Below are 19,296 nucleotides of genomic sequence, written 5' to 3'. Positions count from 1 at the left end.
CGCACCACCAGGAGTCAGTCTGTTATTTGCATCCTACTTGCGCGCACGCAACAACTTTTGCAGAACTTCCCCATAAGTCTTTGCGAAAACAGAAAAAATTTCTCTCGGTAAGTTTGGTAACATTATTTCTGCTGAATGTTTTTTTTTTTTTAATTCATCTCCTTAATTTTAGGATAGTTGTTATCGTTTCCACTGGGGAAACGCTATCATAGACGATTCAACAATCTGATTCCACCATAGTTGCGGCCTCAAAATTTCTTCGCTCCTCTCGGTAAGTTTGAAAACATTTTTTTCGGCTGTATGTCAATTCAATTTTTGTCCAAAATTTTAGGAAAGTTGTTGGTTTCCTCTAGGTCCCGAAGAAACATGCCAATTCCACCATAGTCCCGGTCGCAACAAAGCAAACCAAAAAAAAAATTGGTAATATTTATTTTTTTTTAAATTTTAGCCGTTTTTTGACCATTTCTTTCTTCTATAGGATTGACAACCTCATTGGCCAATCCCGGGTCCGCTGGACACCCAGCCCCAGAATCTGCAGCCCAATGACCAACCCAAGCTAACCGATGTGCTGAAGTGACCAATGATATAACGGTGGTTTCTGGTTTACCCATCATTATCCCCAGCGAAGAACTTCTCAGGTGGACCAACGGAGCCAGTTTGCTGTAATTTTATAGTTTGACAATAAATTAGCATAATCCAAAAAAATGATTCAATTCTAAGGAAAATATCCCTGCTTCTAAATTTCTAATTTAAATTCAGAAATTTTCCTAATTTATGTGATTTTAACATACTTTTCAGTTCACAGATCCCTACGTTCTTTTGCGTACTTTCTACATACTCGTCCGTACCAACCTTACTACATAATTTTTCGTATCATCCTAACATACTAGTGGCTTCCTGCACTTACGGGTTGTTTTGACTTCTTTTTACATAATTTTGTGTACGATTTTCTAAGGGTGTAGCTTATTTGCTATCCGAAAGCTATCCACTTCAATCCATGAATTCAGTGATTCTGGCTTAACGAAGCGTTCGATGAAATTTTGCTTTTTTTCTTGATAAAAAATAGATAATTTATTATCTAAGCGTGGCAATCAGAGGTCAATATTGGAAAGTCAACTACTCACTCCATTCGTTGCTCTGATAACGAGATACCGGATTCGGTATATCCGCGTGTTCAAGAGATTAGATTATTAAACACCTCAACAACGGGGTATATAATCGTCCAAACTTTTCCCAATGGAGTCATAACAGTTTGAGTCTGCTCATGATTTTAATTTAAACGTTGTAAGTCCAATTGATGCTCAAATTTCCCTAGAATTTGATGATATTATTTCTAAGCAAAATGTATTTTAAAGTTCCTGTCAGACAAATATTGATGAACTTAAATTGATTTTCAAACAATTTAAAAATATGAAAGCTCCGGGGGAAGATGGGATTTTCTATATTCTTATTAAAAAGTTGCTGAAAGCACTTTAAATGTTTTAGTCAAAATCTTCAATATATGTTTCACTTGGCTTATTTTCCCAACAAATAGCAAAAAATTCTTCAGTGCCTTCAAGTTATTAACCAATTAGTTGGTTTCCTTCTTTGAGTAAACTATTTGAGAGATTTTTTTTTTAATAGAATGATGATTCACATTAATCAGAATTCTATTTTCCCTGATGATCAATTTGGTTTTCGTCATGGACATTCTACTACACATAAACTTTTGAGTGTAACTAATATGATTAACGCTAGCAAATCTGAAGAATTTTCAACTGGTGTTGCTCTTCTAGATATTGAAAAAGCATTTGACAGTGTTTGGCACAAAGGTTTAGTAGCTAAATTAGCTCGATTTGATTTTCCTGTATATCTCACTAAAATTATTCAAAATAACTTGACTACCCGAGCCTTACAAGTAAGCTATCAAAATTCATGCTCTGAAAGGACACCCATTAGAGCTGGTGTCCTTCAGGGCCGTATATACTTGGGCAAGTTTTATACAATACTAACTGATCCCATACGAACTCCGTTTCGCTTTCAACTTGGAATATGTCATGAACAGTTTGTATGAAAGTCAATTGCCAAGCATTTTCCAAATGCACTTCCGAATTAATTGTTAATGATACTTCTTCAATTGAAGATGACTTTCTTGACTGATTTGACTTTCTTGACTTTTTTACCTGTCTTGACTTTCTTGGCTTTCTGGGCTTTCTCGACTTTCAAGGCTTTCCTGACTTTCTCGACTTGCTTGACTTTCTTGACTTTCTTGACTTTCTCGAATTTCTGAATTTAATTGATTTTCTTGACTTTTTTGACTTCCTTGTCTTTCTTGACTTTCTTGACTTTCTTGACTTTCTTGACTTTCTTGACTTTCTTGACTTTCTTGACTTTCTTGACTTTCTTAACATTCTTGACTTTCTTTACTTTCTTGACTTTCAGAACTTTCTTGACTTTCTTGATTTTTTCGACTTTCTTAATTTTCTTGACTTTCTTAACTTTTGACTTTCTTAACTGTCTTGATTTTCTTGACTTTCTTGTTTTTTTTAAACATTCCTGGCTTTCTTGACCTTCTTAATTTTCTTGATTCTTGATTTTTTCGACTTTCTTGACTTTCTTGACTTTCTTGACTTTCTCGACTTTCTTGACTTTCTTGACTTTCTTGACTTTCTTGACGTTCTTGACTTTCTTGACTTTCTTGACTTTCTCGACTTTCTTGACTTTCTTGACTTTCTTGACTTTTTTGACTTTCTTGACTTTCTTGACTTTCTTGACTTTCTTGACTTTCTTGACTTTCTTGACTTTCTTGACTTTCTTGACTTTCTTGACTTTCTTGACTTTCTTGACTATCTTGACTTTCTTGAATTTCTTGACTTTCTTGACTTTCTTGACTTTCTTGAATTTCTTGACTTTCTTGACTTTCTTGACTTTCTTGACTTTCTTGAGTTTCTTCACTTTCTTGACTTTTTTGACTTTCTTGACTTTCTTGGCTTTCTTGACTAACTTGACTCACTTGACTTCCTTGACTTTCTTAATTCCCTTAATTTTTTTGATTTTTTTTTTTAATTGTTTGACTTTTTTGACGTTCTTGACTTTTTTGTCTTAAGTAATTTTTTACTTTCCGATTTTCTTGATTTTTTCGTCATTCTCGACTTTATTGATTTCCTTGACTTTTATCGACTTTTTGAATTTCTTGACTTTTTTTAACATTTTTAACTTTCTTGACTTTTTTTACTTCTTTGGCTTCCTTGGCTTTCTTGACTTTCTTGACTTTCTTGACTTTCTTGGTTTTCTTGACATCCTTGACTTTCTTGACTTTCTTGATTTTCTAGACTTTCTTGACTTTCTTGACTGTCTTGTCTTTCTTGACTTCCTTGGCTCTCTTGACTATCTTGACTTTCTTGTTTTTCTTGACTTTCTTGAAATTCTCAATTTTTATTTACTTTCTCGATTTTCTTGATTTTGATGACTGTTTTGACTTTCTTGACTTTCTGGACTTTGTTGACTTCTTTGACATTCTTGAATTTCTTGACTATCTGACTTTCATGACATTCTCGACTTTCTTGACTTTCTTGACTTTCTTGAATTTCTGGACTTTCTTGAATTTCTGGAGAAAGTTACTAGATTTGCTTGACTTTCTTGAATTTCTTGCTTTTTTGACTTTTTTGACTTTTTTAACTTTCGTGAATTTCTTGACTTTCTTGACTCTCTGAAATTTCGTGACTTTCTTGATATTCTCAACCTTCTTAAAATTCTTGACTTTCTTGACTTTTTTGACATTCATGACCTTCTTGACTTTTTTGACTTTCTTGACTTTCTTGACTCTCTTGACTTTCTTGACTTTCTTGACTATCTTGAGATTTTTGACACTCTCAACTTTTTTTACTTTCATGACTTTCTTGACTTTCATGATTTGCTTGACTTTCTTCATTTTCTTGATTTTTTCGACATTCTTCAGTTTCTTGACCTTCTTTTTTTTAAACTTTCTTGGCTTTCTTAACTTTCTTGACTCTATTGTTTTTCTTCATTGTTTTGGCTTTCTTGACTTTCTTGACTTACTAGCTTTCTTGACTTGCTTGGCTTTCCTGACTTTCTCGACTTTTCAGACATTCTTGACTTTCTAGATTTTCTTAACTATCCCGACATTCAATGCCTTTCTTGATTTTCTTGCCTTTCTGACTTTCTTTTTTTTTGTAAATTATATATTTGAAACGGCTCATACCTTTAGGCTTACTTATATCTAGTTCATTTTTGAAGACAAAAGAAGAAAGATAGGAAAATACGAATAAAATTCTGGCTTTCTTGACTTTCTCGACTTTTTGACTTTCCTGACTTTCTTGACTTTTTGACATTCTTGACTTTCTTGACTTTTTAGGCTTACTTGACTTTCTTGACTTTCCTGACTTTTGACTTTCTTGACTTTCTTGACTTTATTTGTTTTCTTGGCTTTCTTGACTTTCTTGACTTTCTTGACTTTCTTGACATTCTTGGCTTTATTAACTTGTTTGAGTTTCTTGACTTTCTTGACTTTCTCAACTTTCTTGACTTTCTTGACTTTCTTGACTTTCTCGACTTTCTTGACTTTCTTGACTTTCTTGACTTTCTTGACTTTCTTGACTTTCTTGACATTCTTGATTTTCTTGACTTTCTTGACTTTCTTATCCTTCTTGATTTTCTTCACTTTCTTGACTTTTGATACTTTTTTGACTTTCTTTATTTTCTTGATTTTTGTGACTTTCTTGACTTTCTTGACTTTCTCGACGTTCTTGACTTTCTTTACTTTCTTGAATTTCTAGAATTTCGTGATTTTTTTATTCTCTTGATTTTCTTGGCTTTCTTGACTGTCGTGTTTTTCTTGACATTTTTAACTTCTTGACTTTTTGGCTCATGGACTTTATTGGCTCTCTCGACTTTCTTGACTTTCTTGACTTTCTTTACTTTCTAGACCTTCTTGACTTTTTTTTACTTTCTTGACTGTCCAGACTTTTTGACTTTTTTGACATTCCCCGACATCTTGACTTTTTTGGCTCCTTGACTTTATTGAGACTTTCTTGACTTTCTTGCATTCTTAACTTTCTTGACTTTCTTGCGCTTCTAGACTTTTGATTTTCTTGACTTTCTAGACTCTCCTGACTTTCTAAACATTCATGACATTCTTGATTTTCTTGACTTTCTCGACTTTCTTGACTGTCTTAACATTCTTGACTTTCTTCACTTTCTTGCTTGACTTTCTCGACTTTCTTGACTTTCTTGACCTTCTTGACTTCCTTGACTTGCTTGACTTTCTTAACTTTCATTTATTCCTTGGCTTTCTTGATTTTCTTGATTTTCCTGACCTTTGTGATTTTCTTGATTTTCTTTACTTTCTTGACTTTCTTGACTTTCCTAGCATTTTAGACTTTCTTGATTTTCTTGACTTTATTGTTTTTCTTGACTTCTTGACTTTCTTGACCTTCTTGTCTTTCTTGACTTTTGAATCTGTTGATATCTTGGCCTTTTTGACTTTCAGGATTTTCTTGACTTTTCTTCCTTCTCGTCATTTTATTTTCTTGACATTTTTGATTTTCTAGACTTTTTTTACTTTTCTGACTTTCTTTAAATATTTGACATTCTTGACTTTTTTTACTTTTGTGACTTTCTTGGACTTCTTGACTTGAATTTGTTGACTTTCTTGACTTTCTTGACTTTCTTGACTTTCTTGCCTTTTTTGCCATTCTTGACTTCTCATCATCTTTTCGTGACTTCTTGACTTTCTTGATTTTCTTTATTTTCTTGACTTTCTCGACCTTCTGGATTTTCTTTTCTTTTTCGACTTTCTTGACTCTTTTGACTTTCTTGACTTTTTAGACAATTTTGACCCTCTTGACTTTCTCGACTTTCTTGACTTTCTTGGCTCTTTTAACTTTTTTTTAACTTTCTCGACTTCTTAGAATGGCTTCAAAACTAGTTGGACAGTCTTGGCCAATATTTCATGACAGGGCGTTTTTCGAATGCATTCAGGTTTGGCACTTCTAATGATTGAGCTACCATATTCGTAAACCAAACCAAAACAATTTGATTGGTATACTTGTGGTATTATTTTCTTCGGGTAAAATTGTATTTTGGCGCTGTGTTCGACATATTTTTATACACTCTTGATAATATTTTTTCGAAGCTCCCATCATCTTACGATCATCGAAAGACTTGTGTGAAACAACATCTTGTTCCAAAATTCTTTTTTTCTCCAATGCGACTTGACCGAAAAGATTATCTTCTTAAATTTATTCCCGCTTCTTATGCCTCACGCACAATGATCAAGTGTACCAAATATTTAATGTATCTTTATATTGACAAATTATTACTGAAATTTGTTTTGTTTTTTTTTGTATTTATTGTATAATTGCTCAAATAGTTTCTTGCTATGAATATTCTGATTAGAAAATCGTTAATTTCCATGAACATTTTTATTTCGCTTCAAATAATTTCTCACTTCTTTGGTCGAATCATCATTCGAGATCTCCTGAGTGGCTTATAAGGACCAAGAACGGTAGTAACCATACCAGAGTAAGCCGGTTGTGCGCCTTTTCCCAAGTAATATGCGTTTAAGTTACTGTAAAAATGATAAGTTTGATTAGCTAGGTTGCCGAAGGTATCGAAATGCCTTGCAATTTACCTTTTGTAACAAACACTGTACCACCAGGCCCCACCCATATCCAAAGCACAGCTGTAGTCGTTATCTTTGTCAACGGTTGAAAATTTCCAGCCCACATGAAAGCTCAGTGCATCTTCCAGGGTTCCATGGAATGAGCCGAGCTTCACGAGTCTATAATCATCTTTCGGTCCAGCCAATTGAAAATCATCAAACTTCTGGACGTCACCAAATCCATCGAAATCCTCGAAAACCATATGCAGCTCGTGTCGTTTCGTTCTAACCATTTCGTGGATATGTTTCAGTCCCAGCCAGAATTCTCCCCGTAGATCGCCGAAGCCTTGCTCGTAGTCGTCCCATCTACGGAAAAAGTTCACCGATCCGTCGAATCGATTCTGGAAAACCGTCCAGCCTCCTCCGTCGTGATCCTGATCGCAGAATACTTCCAGCGCTTCCGACGAATCTTCCGGCCGGATCTGGTAGACACCTGAAGGTTGATCCGGAATGTCCGCACAACTCCGAGGCAACTCCGTTGGAGGTTGAGGTTGGTCACAGTAAACATCCGGTGAAACGTTGATGACGATCGTGATGGAGTTGGCAGAGATATTTCCTAGTACTTGAAGGTGCTGCAGAATTTGATCTTCCAGGCTTTTCGATCGGTCAGATTTGTTGTCAATCGTTAGAGTAGGGCTTAGAAAGGTACATTGTGATGAATTGACAGGAAATATGTTGAACTATAATTATAGCTAGGTACTTACTTAAGATAATCTATCTTTTCAACGTCAGCGTTGGATGATTTTCCTTCTGCAAAACTGCCTAGCAGCTGCACAAAGGCAATTGTGAAGACAAACAGTACTCTTGAGTAGAGCATCTCTATTCGCCAGACTCAAACAAAATAGTCCCCTGATACGTATCCGTTGCTCTATTTGAAGTAGATACCAAACAATCTAATCGCTTGCTTAAACCCAATCACCAAATTCTTCCAATCCGTCATCGCCAATCTGATTACCAATCGATTGGTGAGAAAATCTATGAATGAACTTCCAAGAATGGTCTCATACTACAAAGTTTGTGCGAGTTCAGATTGCAATTATCTCGAAAAAAAAATACACTGATTAATTCGAATGTGATCACAAAAGTGAATCGAATAATTATCTAGAAATGCACAACAAATCTAAACATTGCTGTATTCGAAATCAATAAGATATGGTGACAGCGTTTTGGTGCCCAGATTCAAGTTACTAAGTCTTTTCCCGGAAAGTCCGTAGCATCCTGGGTAGCAATCAAAGTGATCAGCTGATGAACCTCCAATTACGTAGATTTACCTTTTTTCCCCCGAAATAGATAGGAAATTGATATCAAAAAGTAGCAGAAGGGGGCCAGCTTACTATATCTGCGTTCCAGAGATTAGATTACTTAGCCCGGCTAGACTATGTAATCTCAAAAATAGTCTCTACAGATTATTTTGTTTAATTTTAGCCGACTACTGATAAGAAAGTTCAAAGTAAGGGTCGATAGCGAATGGTTTTCAGTGTCCATTTTTTTGCCGTTAGCATTCTCCAATTGATGAAAGTGACAGTATAGCTTATTTGTACCATCGACGGTATCAAACCGGCAAAATTCTAATCAGATCGAACGAAAGCTATCCGCTTCAATCCAAGAATTCAGTGATTCTGGCTAAACGAAGCGTTCGATGAAATTTTGCTTTTTTTCTTGATAAAAAATAGATAATTTATTATCTAAGCGTGGCAATCAGAGGTCAATATTGGAAAGTCAACTACTCACTCCATTCGTTGCTCTGATAACGAAATACCGGATTCGGTATATCCGCGTGTTCAAGAGATTAGATTACTTAACACCTCAACAACGGGGTATATAATCGTCCGAACTTTTCCCAATGGATTATTGTGATTAAGTTTGGCGGATCAATAAGAATGAGACAGTTACGAATTTTGATCATTTTAACGTTTGCAATCGTGCAACTAAGCAGTTGTGGCAAGACTGGAAAAGTATCGGCTGATGAGTCACTTCGGACCTGGGACCTCGATGAAAGTGATGATGTTATCAAAACTATTCCGGTTTTAAAGTGAGGGAACTTTTTTTTTGGTGGAAAGTGTAACTCTGCAAATCCATAGAAACCTAGTTTTTGTGTCCAATGTTTGTCATTTACATTCTTAAATTTGACATTTGAATGAGGAGTCATTATATAACTTTTTATAGCCCTGTTCCAACCATGGATGATATCAAACCGGTGAAATACGAATCCGATCGATCGAAGAGCCTGGAAGATCAGATTCTGCAACATCTGCAGGTGCTGGGTAACATCTCGGCCAACTCCATCACGATCGTCATCAACGTTTTGCCGGATGTTTATTGTAATCAACCTCAGTCGCCGACGGACTTTCCAAGAAGTTGTGCGGACATATCCGATAAACCAAGTGGCGTTTACCAGATCCGTCCGGATGATTCCTCGGAACCGATTGAAGTATTCTGCGATCAGGATCATGACGGAGGTGGTTGGACGGTTTTCCAGAATCGATTCGACGGATCGGTGGACTTTTTCCGCAGCTGGGCCGATTACGAGCAAGGATTCGGCGATCTACGAGGGGAATTTTGGCTGGGACTGAAACATGTTTACCAAATTGTTAAAACGAGACGCCACGAGCTGCATGTGGTTTTCGAGGACTTCAACCAGTTTGGAGATGTTCACAAGTATGACGATTTCCAGTTGGCTGGACCGGAAGATAAATACCGGCTGTTGCGGATTGGCTCCTTTGAAGGGGTTTTAAGCGACGCGTTGGCGTATCATGTTGGATCGAAATTTTCAACGTTCGATGCTGATAATGATGGCTACGGTAAAAGCTGTTCCGAAACATTCAGTGGAGCCTGGTGGTATGATAATTGCTATCAGAGGTAAGATGGGTTTGATTTGTTGAAAAACATGCACCGTTATCATTTTATTTTTCAGCAACTTGAACGGATTATATCTGGGAAATATAGCAGATAGAAATACCAGAGGGATGGTCAGCATCAGTATCGGTCCTTATAAGTCACTAAAGATATCGCGCATGATGATTAGGCCGAAGGAGTAAAAATTTCTACTGTGGAAAACATATGTAAGGTACACCGGGGCAAGTGCAAATGGATTTCAACATAGTTCAACTTTCATATGTCTTAGACGAATAAAGGGTGATATCTTCTGATCTTTTTCAAGTTTAATTAGTATAAAATTCAGGAAAAATATTCAGTTAGGCTTCCGCTTTTCCAAATCCGAATTGCCGGGCCTTACGCTTAACCCCCGCCATTAGATTTTGTACAGCCACCTTGTCCCCCTTCTTCGCCGCAGAAAGCCAGTTTGCCTTGAACTGCTGCTCGTCCTTAGCTGTTTTTTGGTCTTCTTTAGGTTCCGCTTGACAATAGCCCAGTATTTCTCACCTGGGAACCACCTGCACGTTGATGGCGGCGTACCACTCCATGGCCTTTTTACCGTAAAAGCAAGATGCTAAATCCGGCCAAAACAGTACGGAACAACCGTGTTTCTTCAGGAGAGGCAGCAGACGTTTATTCAAACACTCTTTCACCTAAATTTCTTGGTTGACAGTCCCGGAAGCTATGAAAATGCTGCTTTTCAAGACACAGGTACAGATGGCTTGCCAAACCAGATATTTCTTCGCGAGCTTTGACAGTTTCATGTGCTTGAAAATATCTGCTACCTTTCCCCTTCCTTTTGCCGCATAAAACTCCTGTCCCGGAAGCTGCTTGTAGTCGGCTTTGACGTAGGTTTCGTCGTCCATTACCACGCAGTCAAACTTCGTCAGCATCGTCGTGTACAGCCTCCGGGAGCGCGCTTTGGCCTTCGTATTTTGTTTATCATCGCGCATGCTTCCGAAAATCAATCATTTTCACTGAGCCATGCTTGACTACATTCAGAGCCAAAAAATCAAAGCAGTCAAATTTTCCTTCTTCAACCAAATCATACAAACAATCATGCATGACAACGACGCTTCTGTATTTGAAACACTTTTGCGATACATGATGAGGTAAAAAAGGACGCAGACTATCAGCAACGAACGTCTCGATGCTGATTTCCTTCAGCTAACGACTTTCAACCTTTAGGATCATAACTGATATGTATCAGTTCTGAGCGATCTATGAAGGCTATCAGATGATTTTTTATTTTTCGTTTTGCCTAGAAGGACAAAATCATGACTAGGTAACCGCAATGAACTGTCCAGCATGTGCTACAGCTTTTTTGAACATGTGGTCCTGGTATTTATTCAGATTTTTCCTTTTGAAACATTAATGATCGTCTATCAATAACGAGCATTATCAACAATGATGCGAGGATAGACGTTCGGGAATGATTGAAGGAGCGACGTTCAAAATGTATCACCAAGTATGTCGATCACCGTCGATTAGCCACGTGACGAATAGCAACGGTAGCCTCCGATGGGGCATGGTATATCTTCTTGAATCAAGTTAGTGTTGATTTTCGACATATATTCAATGGGTACTTTTACCACGTGCGTATCACAGCACTCGGAGGAAGCATCATTCTAGCTAGAAACCATTCCTGATTGCTGTTCTTGAGCGATTTTCCGACCATTGTCATCGCGATTTGGAGTCACTACCTTCTTGTAAGTCGATAGTTCGGCTCGTTTTTTTACTCGATGCACGGTTTTGGCAGACGATACACCCAGCTTATTTGCGGCATCTCGGAGAGAGAGGTTAGGGTTTTGCTTGAAACTACCGGCAACTCTCTTTGTCGTTTCAGCGGCTTCCGGTTTTCGATTTCCCCCCGATCCAGACTTCCTGGCTGTCGACAAACGTTCCCCAAACACTTTAATTACATTTGTAACGATTGATTTGGCAACTTTTAGCGATTTTGCCAGCTTTGCGTGCGAGTAGCTCGGATTTTCGCGATGCGCGAGCAAAATTTTGATACGCTGCACTTCTTCCTTGGACGGCATTTCGACAACTGAAGAATGAATTCCAAAATCAAAATAGGAGCAACATTCTACAAACACACCTTCAAAATGAGGGGTGTTCAGGTTTTTTAAATGCATAATTGAAAGAAATACATCAAGTTGATATTGACCAAATTTTGACCGTATCACCCTTTATGTTTATCTTAAAAAATCATTAAAACTGAATAAAATTTTTCTTTATTAGTCCCTGTCAATTGGGGAAATCTGATAATTTTTTGCATTCCTAATATGATATTTTCGAAGAGGTTCAATTTTCGTAACACGACACCTGAAAGTTTTAAAACACTTATTTTGGTAAGGAGTTTACATTCTGATTGATGATTGCAAAATTTTCGATCGTTCTGACTAGCTACAACTGAATGTTTAATCAAAAACACGATTTCAAGTTCGGGGTAACTTCAATCACCCAACCGATTTTAAGCTCATTACCTGTTGAATCAAAGCAATCGAAATACTCCCTTCAATTCAACCAGGATATACGGTGGTTGAATTAAAGGGAATCTTTCGATTGCTTTGATTTTATTCAATTCAGAAGGCTCACATCGTGTATTAGAGAGACTCAATGTCTGTCATTATTAAAATTTCCTTTAAAAAAACAAAAACTGAACGTAGTTGCATTCAAAAATGAAAAAAATCTGGATTATCTTCGAAATATGAAAGCCAGGAAACTAAAAATTGGATAGCAACGGAACATTGAAGCTTTATTAACTTCAACTCATTCTATATTTTGTGCTCGACCAGGAAGTATTAATTCACTGCATCCCAGTCCGAAAACGCGACGACGACGACCACGACTAAATAGATAACCAAGCTGCATCCGTTTCCAGATACCACCAAACAACGAAAGTACAGTGAAACCTGGAACCACCACATCCATTGGTCGGGACGAGATCGACGTCTCGTGGCGAACGCTGCCCGGACCTTCGGACGATGATGATGGTGGAAAAGCTTTCAACGCCAACATTTTATCATCGACGACGGTGCCTGCCTACCTACCCAACTCTTCGGTTCTATTTTGCTTGTAATAAAAATGGATGTTCTCAGTCACGGGCTTGTGCCATAGGCCAGACTCAACCACAACCGGGGACACTTTTCGAACATGCTGTTTCCCCAAACCCTAACCAAGTTCCAGTGGGATGCTGTCATTGGATACCAAGCAGGACCGTCAACGGCCGGCAATCGTCCGGAAGTGAAAGGGCTGACTGACTGAAACGGCCGCCCCGGTGTAGTGCATTAATTATCTTAGCTGCATACGGTCAACCGATGTGGCACAGCAACAATATTTCTCATCGCCAAAGTCTCGCAACATGGGCAAGAACGCTCAAGTTCAACAGCCTATGCCGCAACCGTCAACGATGCATAGTTCCCAGGCTAAATTTGAACCTTTCTCCAATTACACATTATCCGCAATTATCGACACTTTGTCAACTGCAACAAATTCCCACATACTACCGGGCACCTCCGATTCTCTCATTTTCATTTTCTCTCTCTGTAAGCATGCTTTAGCAATAAGTATCAATTAGACTAGATTCAATAAAGACAATCAATCGTATCGTAACCACGGTGTAGTCTATACTTCGATGACATCCCGTCACAGTTAGTACATGGCGACCGTGACTCGGTAATTAGTGAATCGCAATATCAAAAACAGAAGTGTTGAAATATTCGTGAATTGAATACGAATAAGTGTTCGAAAAATTCGTGAATTAAAAACAAAGAAGTGTTCGAAATAATCGTGAGTGATGGGAACGACAAAATCGAAGGAAACAACCATTAGTGGTGATGTTAATGTTGTAAATGAACTTGAGATTAACAATGATAGGCACAAGGAACACGAACTTAAATTGTGGTTCTTATTAGCAATAAATATATTGCAAGTAATGTTCAAACTTGTCAACTGGCAACTTAAAAGAACGCGCAGAAAAGCTTTTGAAAAAGGATGCAAGTCCCAAAATACCGAAGATAAAGTGTAGTGGTTAAAATTAAATCTGACCCCTAAAAACGATAAACAGTAAATCACAAACTTTGTTTAAACAAGTGATAAGCGTCTGCATCGCTTAAAAATAATGCAAACAGTGAAAAAAAAACAACAACAAAAGTGATTCAACAAACCGTGTGTGCGCCTCAACGACAAAGGCGTTACGAATCGTGAAATCCAGTGAAGGTGGCCCTCCCCAGCAGTGAAGGTGACTGAGGAAATTCGAACCGTGTAGAGGAGCGCGTTTCCACGAGGAATGGGATCGAGGAGTGCGTCGTCCCGTTGAGCTTCACCTATAACTCGGAGCATGGAGGTAAACAGTAGCCGTCACACCATTGGTGATAAATTGCCAATTTTAAATTTATTATCAATAAATGGGCATAGACGAGGATAAAATTATAATTCAACATAAGCTAGGAGATCTTAACAAAATTTTAATCAATTTCAAGAAAGCTCCAAACAGGAGTTATGAAACTAAAACTTTGGTAAACAAGTTAAGGTACTGCAAGCAACTTTATAATGAAATAGGAGATTTACTTGCAATAAATGAAGAAGAATTTACATCTAGTGAATTCCATTTTTTAATCAAAGTAAAAAAAATTAACGTATGCGGAAATAATTGACTTCATTAATATTAGACTTCCATACTCGAGTAATCATTCGCCAAGTTTTAAATCTACAGTGATAGCGATTATCTTTTGTCAAATACTGTCTAAAAAATTTGTAAAAATGCCAGTGGTTGACATTAAACTAGGTACCGCGTTGGTTAACACTTATGACGGATCACCAGAAAAATTAGATGCTTTTTTGGACGCAGTGTCACTGTTTTCAGACATTGTGGACTCAGAATTTGCAGCAGCATCGGCAGAACAACAAGCTGCGGCTCGTATTACCGTTGTTCGTTTCATTAAAACTAGACTGACTGGAATTTCACGCCAGGCAGTGGGAGAGCAAAATAATCTCCAACAAATAATTGACACAATAAAAACGCGATGTTCGTCAAAGAAAAATTCTGACAGCATTGTGGCTAAACTGAAGGTGGTAAAGCAAGACTCTTCCGTCGAAAAATTCTGTGATTCGGTGGAGATTCTCACTAATGAATTGCAAAATATGTATGTTGCCGAAAGAATTCCCCACGATAGAGCGGAGACTATGGCCACTAAACGGGGAGTGGAAACACTCATCAGTGGCATAAAAAATTCCGACACCAAGTTAATTTTAAAAGCAGGTAACTTTGCAAATATTAAAGAAGCAGTGCAAAAACTGCAAGAGAGTGACACGATGGGAGAAACCCGTCCGCAATTATTTCATGTAAGAGAAAATAATAACCATGAAATGTATTCTTTTAATAACCACCACCGAGGTCGAGGCCGAGGAAACAGATTCCGAGGTAGGAACACCTATAGTGGGGATCGCTACTTTTCAAATCAAAATCATGGTCAGCGATATAATTACAGACCAAACAATAATTGGCGCGGTGGGATCAATCATCAATCCTACCCACGTTACCAAGGACCACCTGGCCGCCAGATATTTTACAACAGCCAGGGAAACTCGCAGCTCCCCCAACTTCAACCACAAAGCGGGGGAATAGCAAACATCCAGCAAACGGAGCAACAAATCCCTCCCCAGCAGTTATCACAAATACTACATCGCCAGTGAAACATTTTTTCTCCATTAACCCATCATGTAGTAATTTTGTAGTCCTGAAATTAGATTTTCTAGAAACAGTATGCACCTTGCTGGTGGATTCTGGAGCAGAAATATCTATTTTCAAGACCAACAAAATATTCCCCACAACTTTTGTTAATACTAATGACCAATGCTACATTTCTGGAATTAACGATCATTCAGTGCCTACTTTAGGTACTGCTACAACAAATATCTTACTACCAAATCAAAGAAAACTGCAACATAAATTTCAATTAGTTGATGGTCAATTACCGATCCCCACCGATGGAATACTCGGTAGAGATTTTTTATGCAATTATTTCTGTTCAATTAATTATGACACTTGGATGCTAACAGGTAGATGCAAATCAGAAGTTTTCGAAATTCCCATTCATGATGACATGGACGGCAATATTTTTCTTCCACCTCGATGCGAAGTGTTCAGACGCATAAATATCGGAGATACTCACAAAACCTTCTTGGTAAAATCCAATGAAATAGTGCCAGGAGTGTTCATCTCTAATTCTATAATCAATTCCAACAATCCCTTTTTGAAATTTTTGAACACCACAAACGAAACGGTCAAAGTAAAACGAAATTTTTCTCGCAACTTATTCGACATTGAAAACTATGAAATTTACTCTTTTAATAAATTATCAAGCGATGGTTCTAGGCATCAGCAGTTATTATCTGAGCTTAATTTGGAACATACCTCACAAGATGTAAAACTTAATGTGATGAATTTGTGCAAGAAATATCAGGACATTTTTGCCTTGGAAACTGATTATCTTAAGGATAATAATTTTTATAAACAGACAATAAATCTCACCGACAATTCTCCGGTTTACATAAAAAATTACAGACTTCCTGAAATTCATCGCGAGGCAATCAAAGTTATAGTTGATCAAATGTTACAAGGAGACATTATACAGCCTTCAATATCTCCTTACAACTCACCGATACTTGTTGTCCCTAAGAAATCTACGACAGACGATAAAAAATGGCGTCTGGTTGTAGATTTCAGACAACTGAATAAGAAAATTCTAGGAGATAAATTCCCGCTCCCTAGAATTGATGACATTCTAGATCAGTTAGGTAGAGCAAAATATTTCTCTACTCTAGATCTGATGTCGGGATTTCATCAAATCGAAATTGATGAAGCCTCAAAACAATTTACAGCCTTCTCCACCGAAACAGGTCATTACCAGTTCAAGAGACTTCCTTTTGGTCTCAACATATCAGCTAACAGTTTTCAGAGGATGATGACCATAGCTTTGAGTGGTCTGCCCGCGGACTGTGCATTTTTGTACATCGATGATATTATTGTCATCGGCTGTTCAATTAAACATCATTTACAAAATTTAGAACTTGTTTTTGAAAAGCTTCGTCAACGAAATTTGAAGCTAAACCCTACCAAATGTCATTTCTTTTGTTCGGACGTGACTTATCTTGGTCACCATATTTCAAATGAAGGAATCAAGCCTGATAAATCAAAATTTTCAGCAATAAGTAATTTTCCTACACCGAAAAATGCAGACGACGTTCGACGATTCGTTGCATTTTGTAATTATTACAGGCGTTTTATTCCATATTTTGCAGAATTAGCCCATCCCTTGAATAATTTATTACGGAAAAATGTAAAGTTCGAATGGTCCCGGGATTGTCAAAATTCATTTCAAACTTTGAAAAATAAATTAGTATCCCCCCAAATTTTGAAATTTCCCGATTTCAAAAAGCCTTTTATCTTAAGTACCGATGCATCTAAAATAGCATGTGGTGCTATGTTAACTCAACCATATGGAGACACTTATTTGCCAGTGGCATATGCAAGTAAGTCCTTTACTAAAGGTGAACGAAATAAGTCCACCATAGAACAAGAACTAATTGCAATCCACTGGGCAATCACACATTTTCGACCTTATCTATACGGCAGGAGGTTTACAGTCAAAACTGACCACCGACCTCTCGTATATTTATTCGCAATGAAAAATCCTTCGTCAAGATTGGCTAGGATACGAGTTGACTTAGAAGAATTTGAATTCGACATTGAACACGTTGAAGGGAAACTAAACGTTGGCGCCGACGCACTTTCACGTGTAATTGTTGATTCAGATGATCTAAAAACTATATCGGTCTTACCGATACAGACGAGGTCCATGACAAGAAGTGAACCCAACAATGTCACTCAAACCTGTAGCTCAAAGACTGATCACCTTAGAGCATACGACTCAGTGAATAACATTGATGCGTTTGATCTTCCCAAATTAATAACCGAAATTGACGAAATACAGACAGCAGTGTCAATAAAAATATATGATAAAAAAATGAAAAAGAATCTCGCTCAAGCGCAATTTTCTGCAAAGATGTGCACATCTACTAAAGATTTCGAAGAAATTATCGACACAATTAACGAAATGGCCAATTATTTGAATATTAAAAAGCTAGCAGTTGCAAGAAACAGTATTATTTTTTCGAAAATCAATACTGAAACATTTAAATCGCTTTACAATCAATCAAACAACGAAGTCGTCATAATTATCTATACACCAGCGATAACTGTTACAAAACAAAATGACATAAATCAAATCATCCTTGAGAACCATACATCCCCGCTTGGAGGACATGTTGGTACTACAAGATTATGGCATAAACTACGAAAAACATACTACTGGAAAAATATGAGAAACACTATCAGCCAGTTTGTTAAGAACTGCATTGATTGTAAAAGAAACAAACACACCGTACATACGGAAGAAAAATTCATTGAAACCACTACAGCCACTAAAGCATTTAATGTTGTGTCCATTGATACAATAGGTCCTATGACTAAAACCAGAAAAGGCAATAGATATGCTTTAACATTACAATGTGACCTCACAAAGTATGTTATTGCCATACCTATACCTGATAAGCAAGCTCAAACATTAGCGAAAGCATTTATTGAGCACTTTATACTTATATACGGATGTCCAATTTTAATTAAGACTGATTTAGGAACAGAATATAAAAATGAACTGTTCAAAAATATATGTCAACTACTGTCAATTAACCACAACTTTTCTACAGCTTATCATCCACAAACAATTGGTGCCCTCGAACGCAATCATCGATGCCTTAATGAATATCTTCGACAATTCATTAACGAGCAACTTGATGATTGGGATTCTTGGCTTCAATTCTATACTTTTTGTTATAACACTACTCCCAACACAGTACATAAATTCACTCCATATGAATTAGTTTTTGGTAATTTAGTAAATTATCCTCGAAGTTTAGTGAACCCCTCCAAAATTGATCCAGTTTATAACTATGATAATTATTATACAGAATTAAAATTTAAACTGCAATATGTAGCAAATAAAGCAAAAGCACTATTAATCAAATCAAAGCATAGAAGAATATCTAAACAAGCAGAAATAGCAAACCCCATAAATATTAAATTAGGAGATAAAATACTCCTAAAAACCGAAAACAATAGAAAATTAGACGCAGTTTATAACGGACCTTACGAGGTTCTTGCAATCGACCACCCAAATGTAAAAATAAAAAATTGTGAAACAAACGAACAAAAAACGGTACACAAAAATAGAATTATCAAAGTGTAATAAAAACTAAACAACAAAATCTATATGATAGCCTAAAAAATTGGAGGTGTTTGGTACAATGGAGAAAAGTGTCCAAATGATTTCTCTACGATCATCATTTTCCTTAAAAGGGGGAGATGTAGTGCATTAATTATCTTAGCTGCATACGGTCAACCGATGTGGCACAGCAACAATATTTCTCATCGCCAAAGTCTCGCAACATGGGCAAGAACGCTCAAGTTCAACAGCCTATGCCGCAACCGTCAACGATGCATAGTTCCCAGGCTAAATTTGAACCTTTCTCCAATTACACATTATCCGCAATTATCGACACTTTGTCAACTGCAACAAATTCCCACATACTACCGGGCACCTCCGATTCTCTCATTTTCATTTTCTCTCTCTGTAAGCATGCTTTAGCAATAAGTATCAATTAGACTAGATTCAATAAAGACAATCAATCGTATC

At 37.1% G+C, this 19,296-nt stretch overlaps 3 protein-coding genes across 3 annotated transcripts in view; 2 read left to right on the top strand and 1 right to left on the bottom strand.

The window, feature by feature from the left end:
- The window catches only part of LOC129749854 (coatomer subunit beta'), a 185,422-nt gene that overhangs the window by 95,316 nt on the left and 70,810 nt on the right, over nt 1–19,296 (top strand). The gene's annotated exons all lie outside the window — the stretch shown is intronic.
- LOC129743162 (microfibril-associated glycoprotein 4-like) lies at nt 604–7,478 on the bottom strand. Its single transcript, XM_055735133.1, has 7 exons — nt 7,366–7,478; nt 6,632–7,297; nt 6,449–6,568; nt 6,149–6,161; nt 5,730–5,765; nt 5,316–5,345; nt 604–660 (listed from the first exon to the last, which is right to left on the bottom strand). The coding sequence occupies exons 1-7, from the start codon at nt 7,476–7,478 to the stop codon at nt 604–606; spliced, it is 1,035 nt and encodes a 344-aa protein (XP_055591108.1).
- On the top strand, nt 8,841–9,810 carry LOC129743161 (microfibril-associated glycoprotein 4-like). The gene is made up of 2 exons (XM_055735131.1): nt 8,841–9,520; nt 9,576–9,810. The coding sequence occupies exons 1-2, from the start codon at nt 8,841–8,843 to the stop codon at nt 9,697–9,699; spliced, it is 804 nt and encodes a 267-aa protein (XP_055591106.1). The 3' UTR covers nt 9,700–9,810.

The sequence above is a fragment of the Uranotaenia lowii genome, chromosome 2 (genome assembly GCF_029784155.1).
Source record: "Uranotaenia lowii strain MFRU-FL chromosome 2, ASM2978415v1, whole genome shotgun sequence".
In the NCBI taxonomy this organism is placed as follows: Eukaryota; Metazoa; Arthropoda; class Insecta; order Diptera; family Culicidae; genus Uranotaenia; species Uranotaenia lowii.
This window is presented reverse-complemented; position numbering and strand designations above follow the sequence as displayed.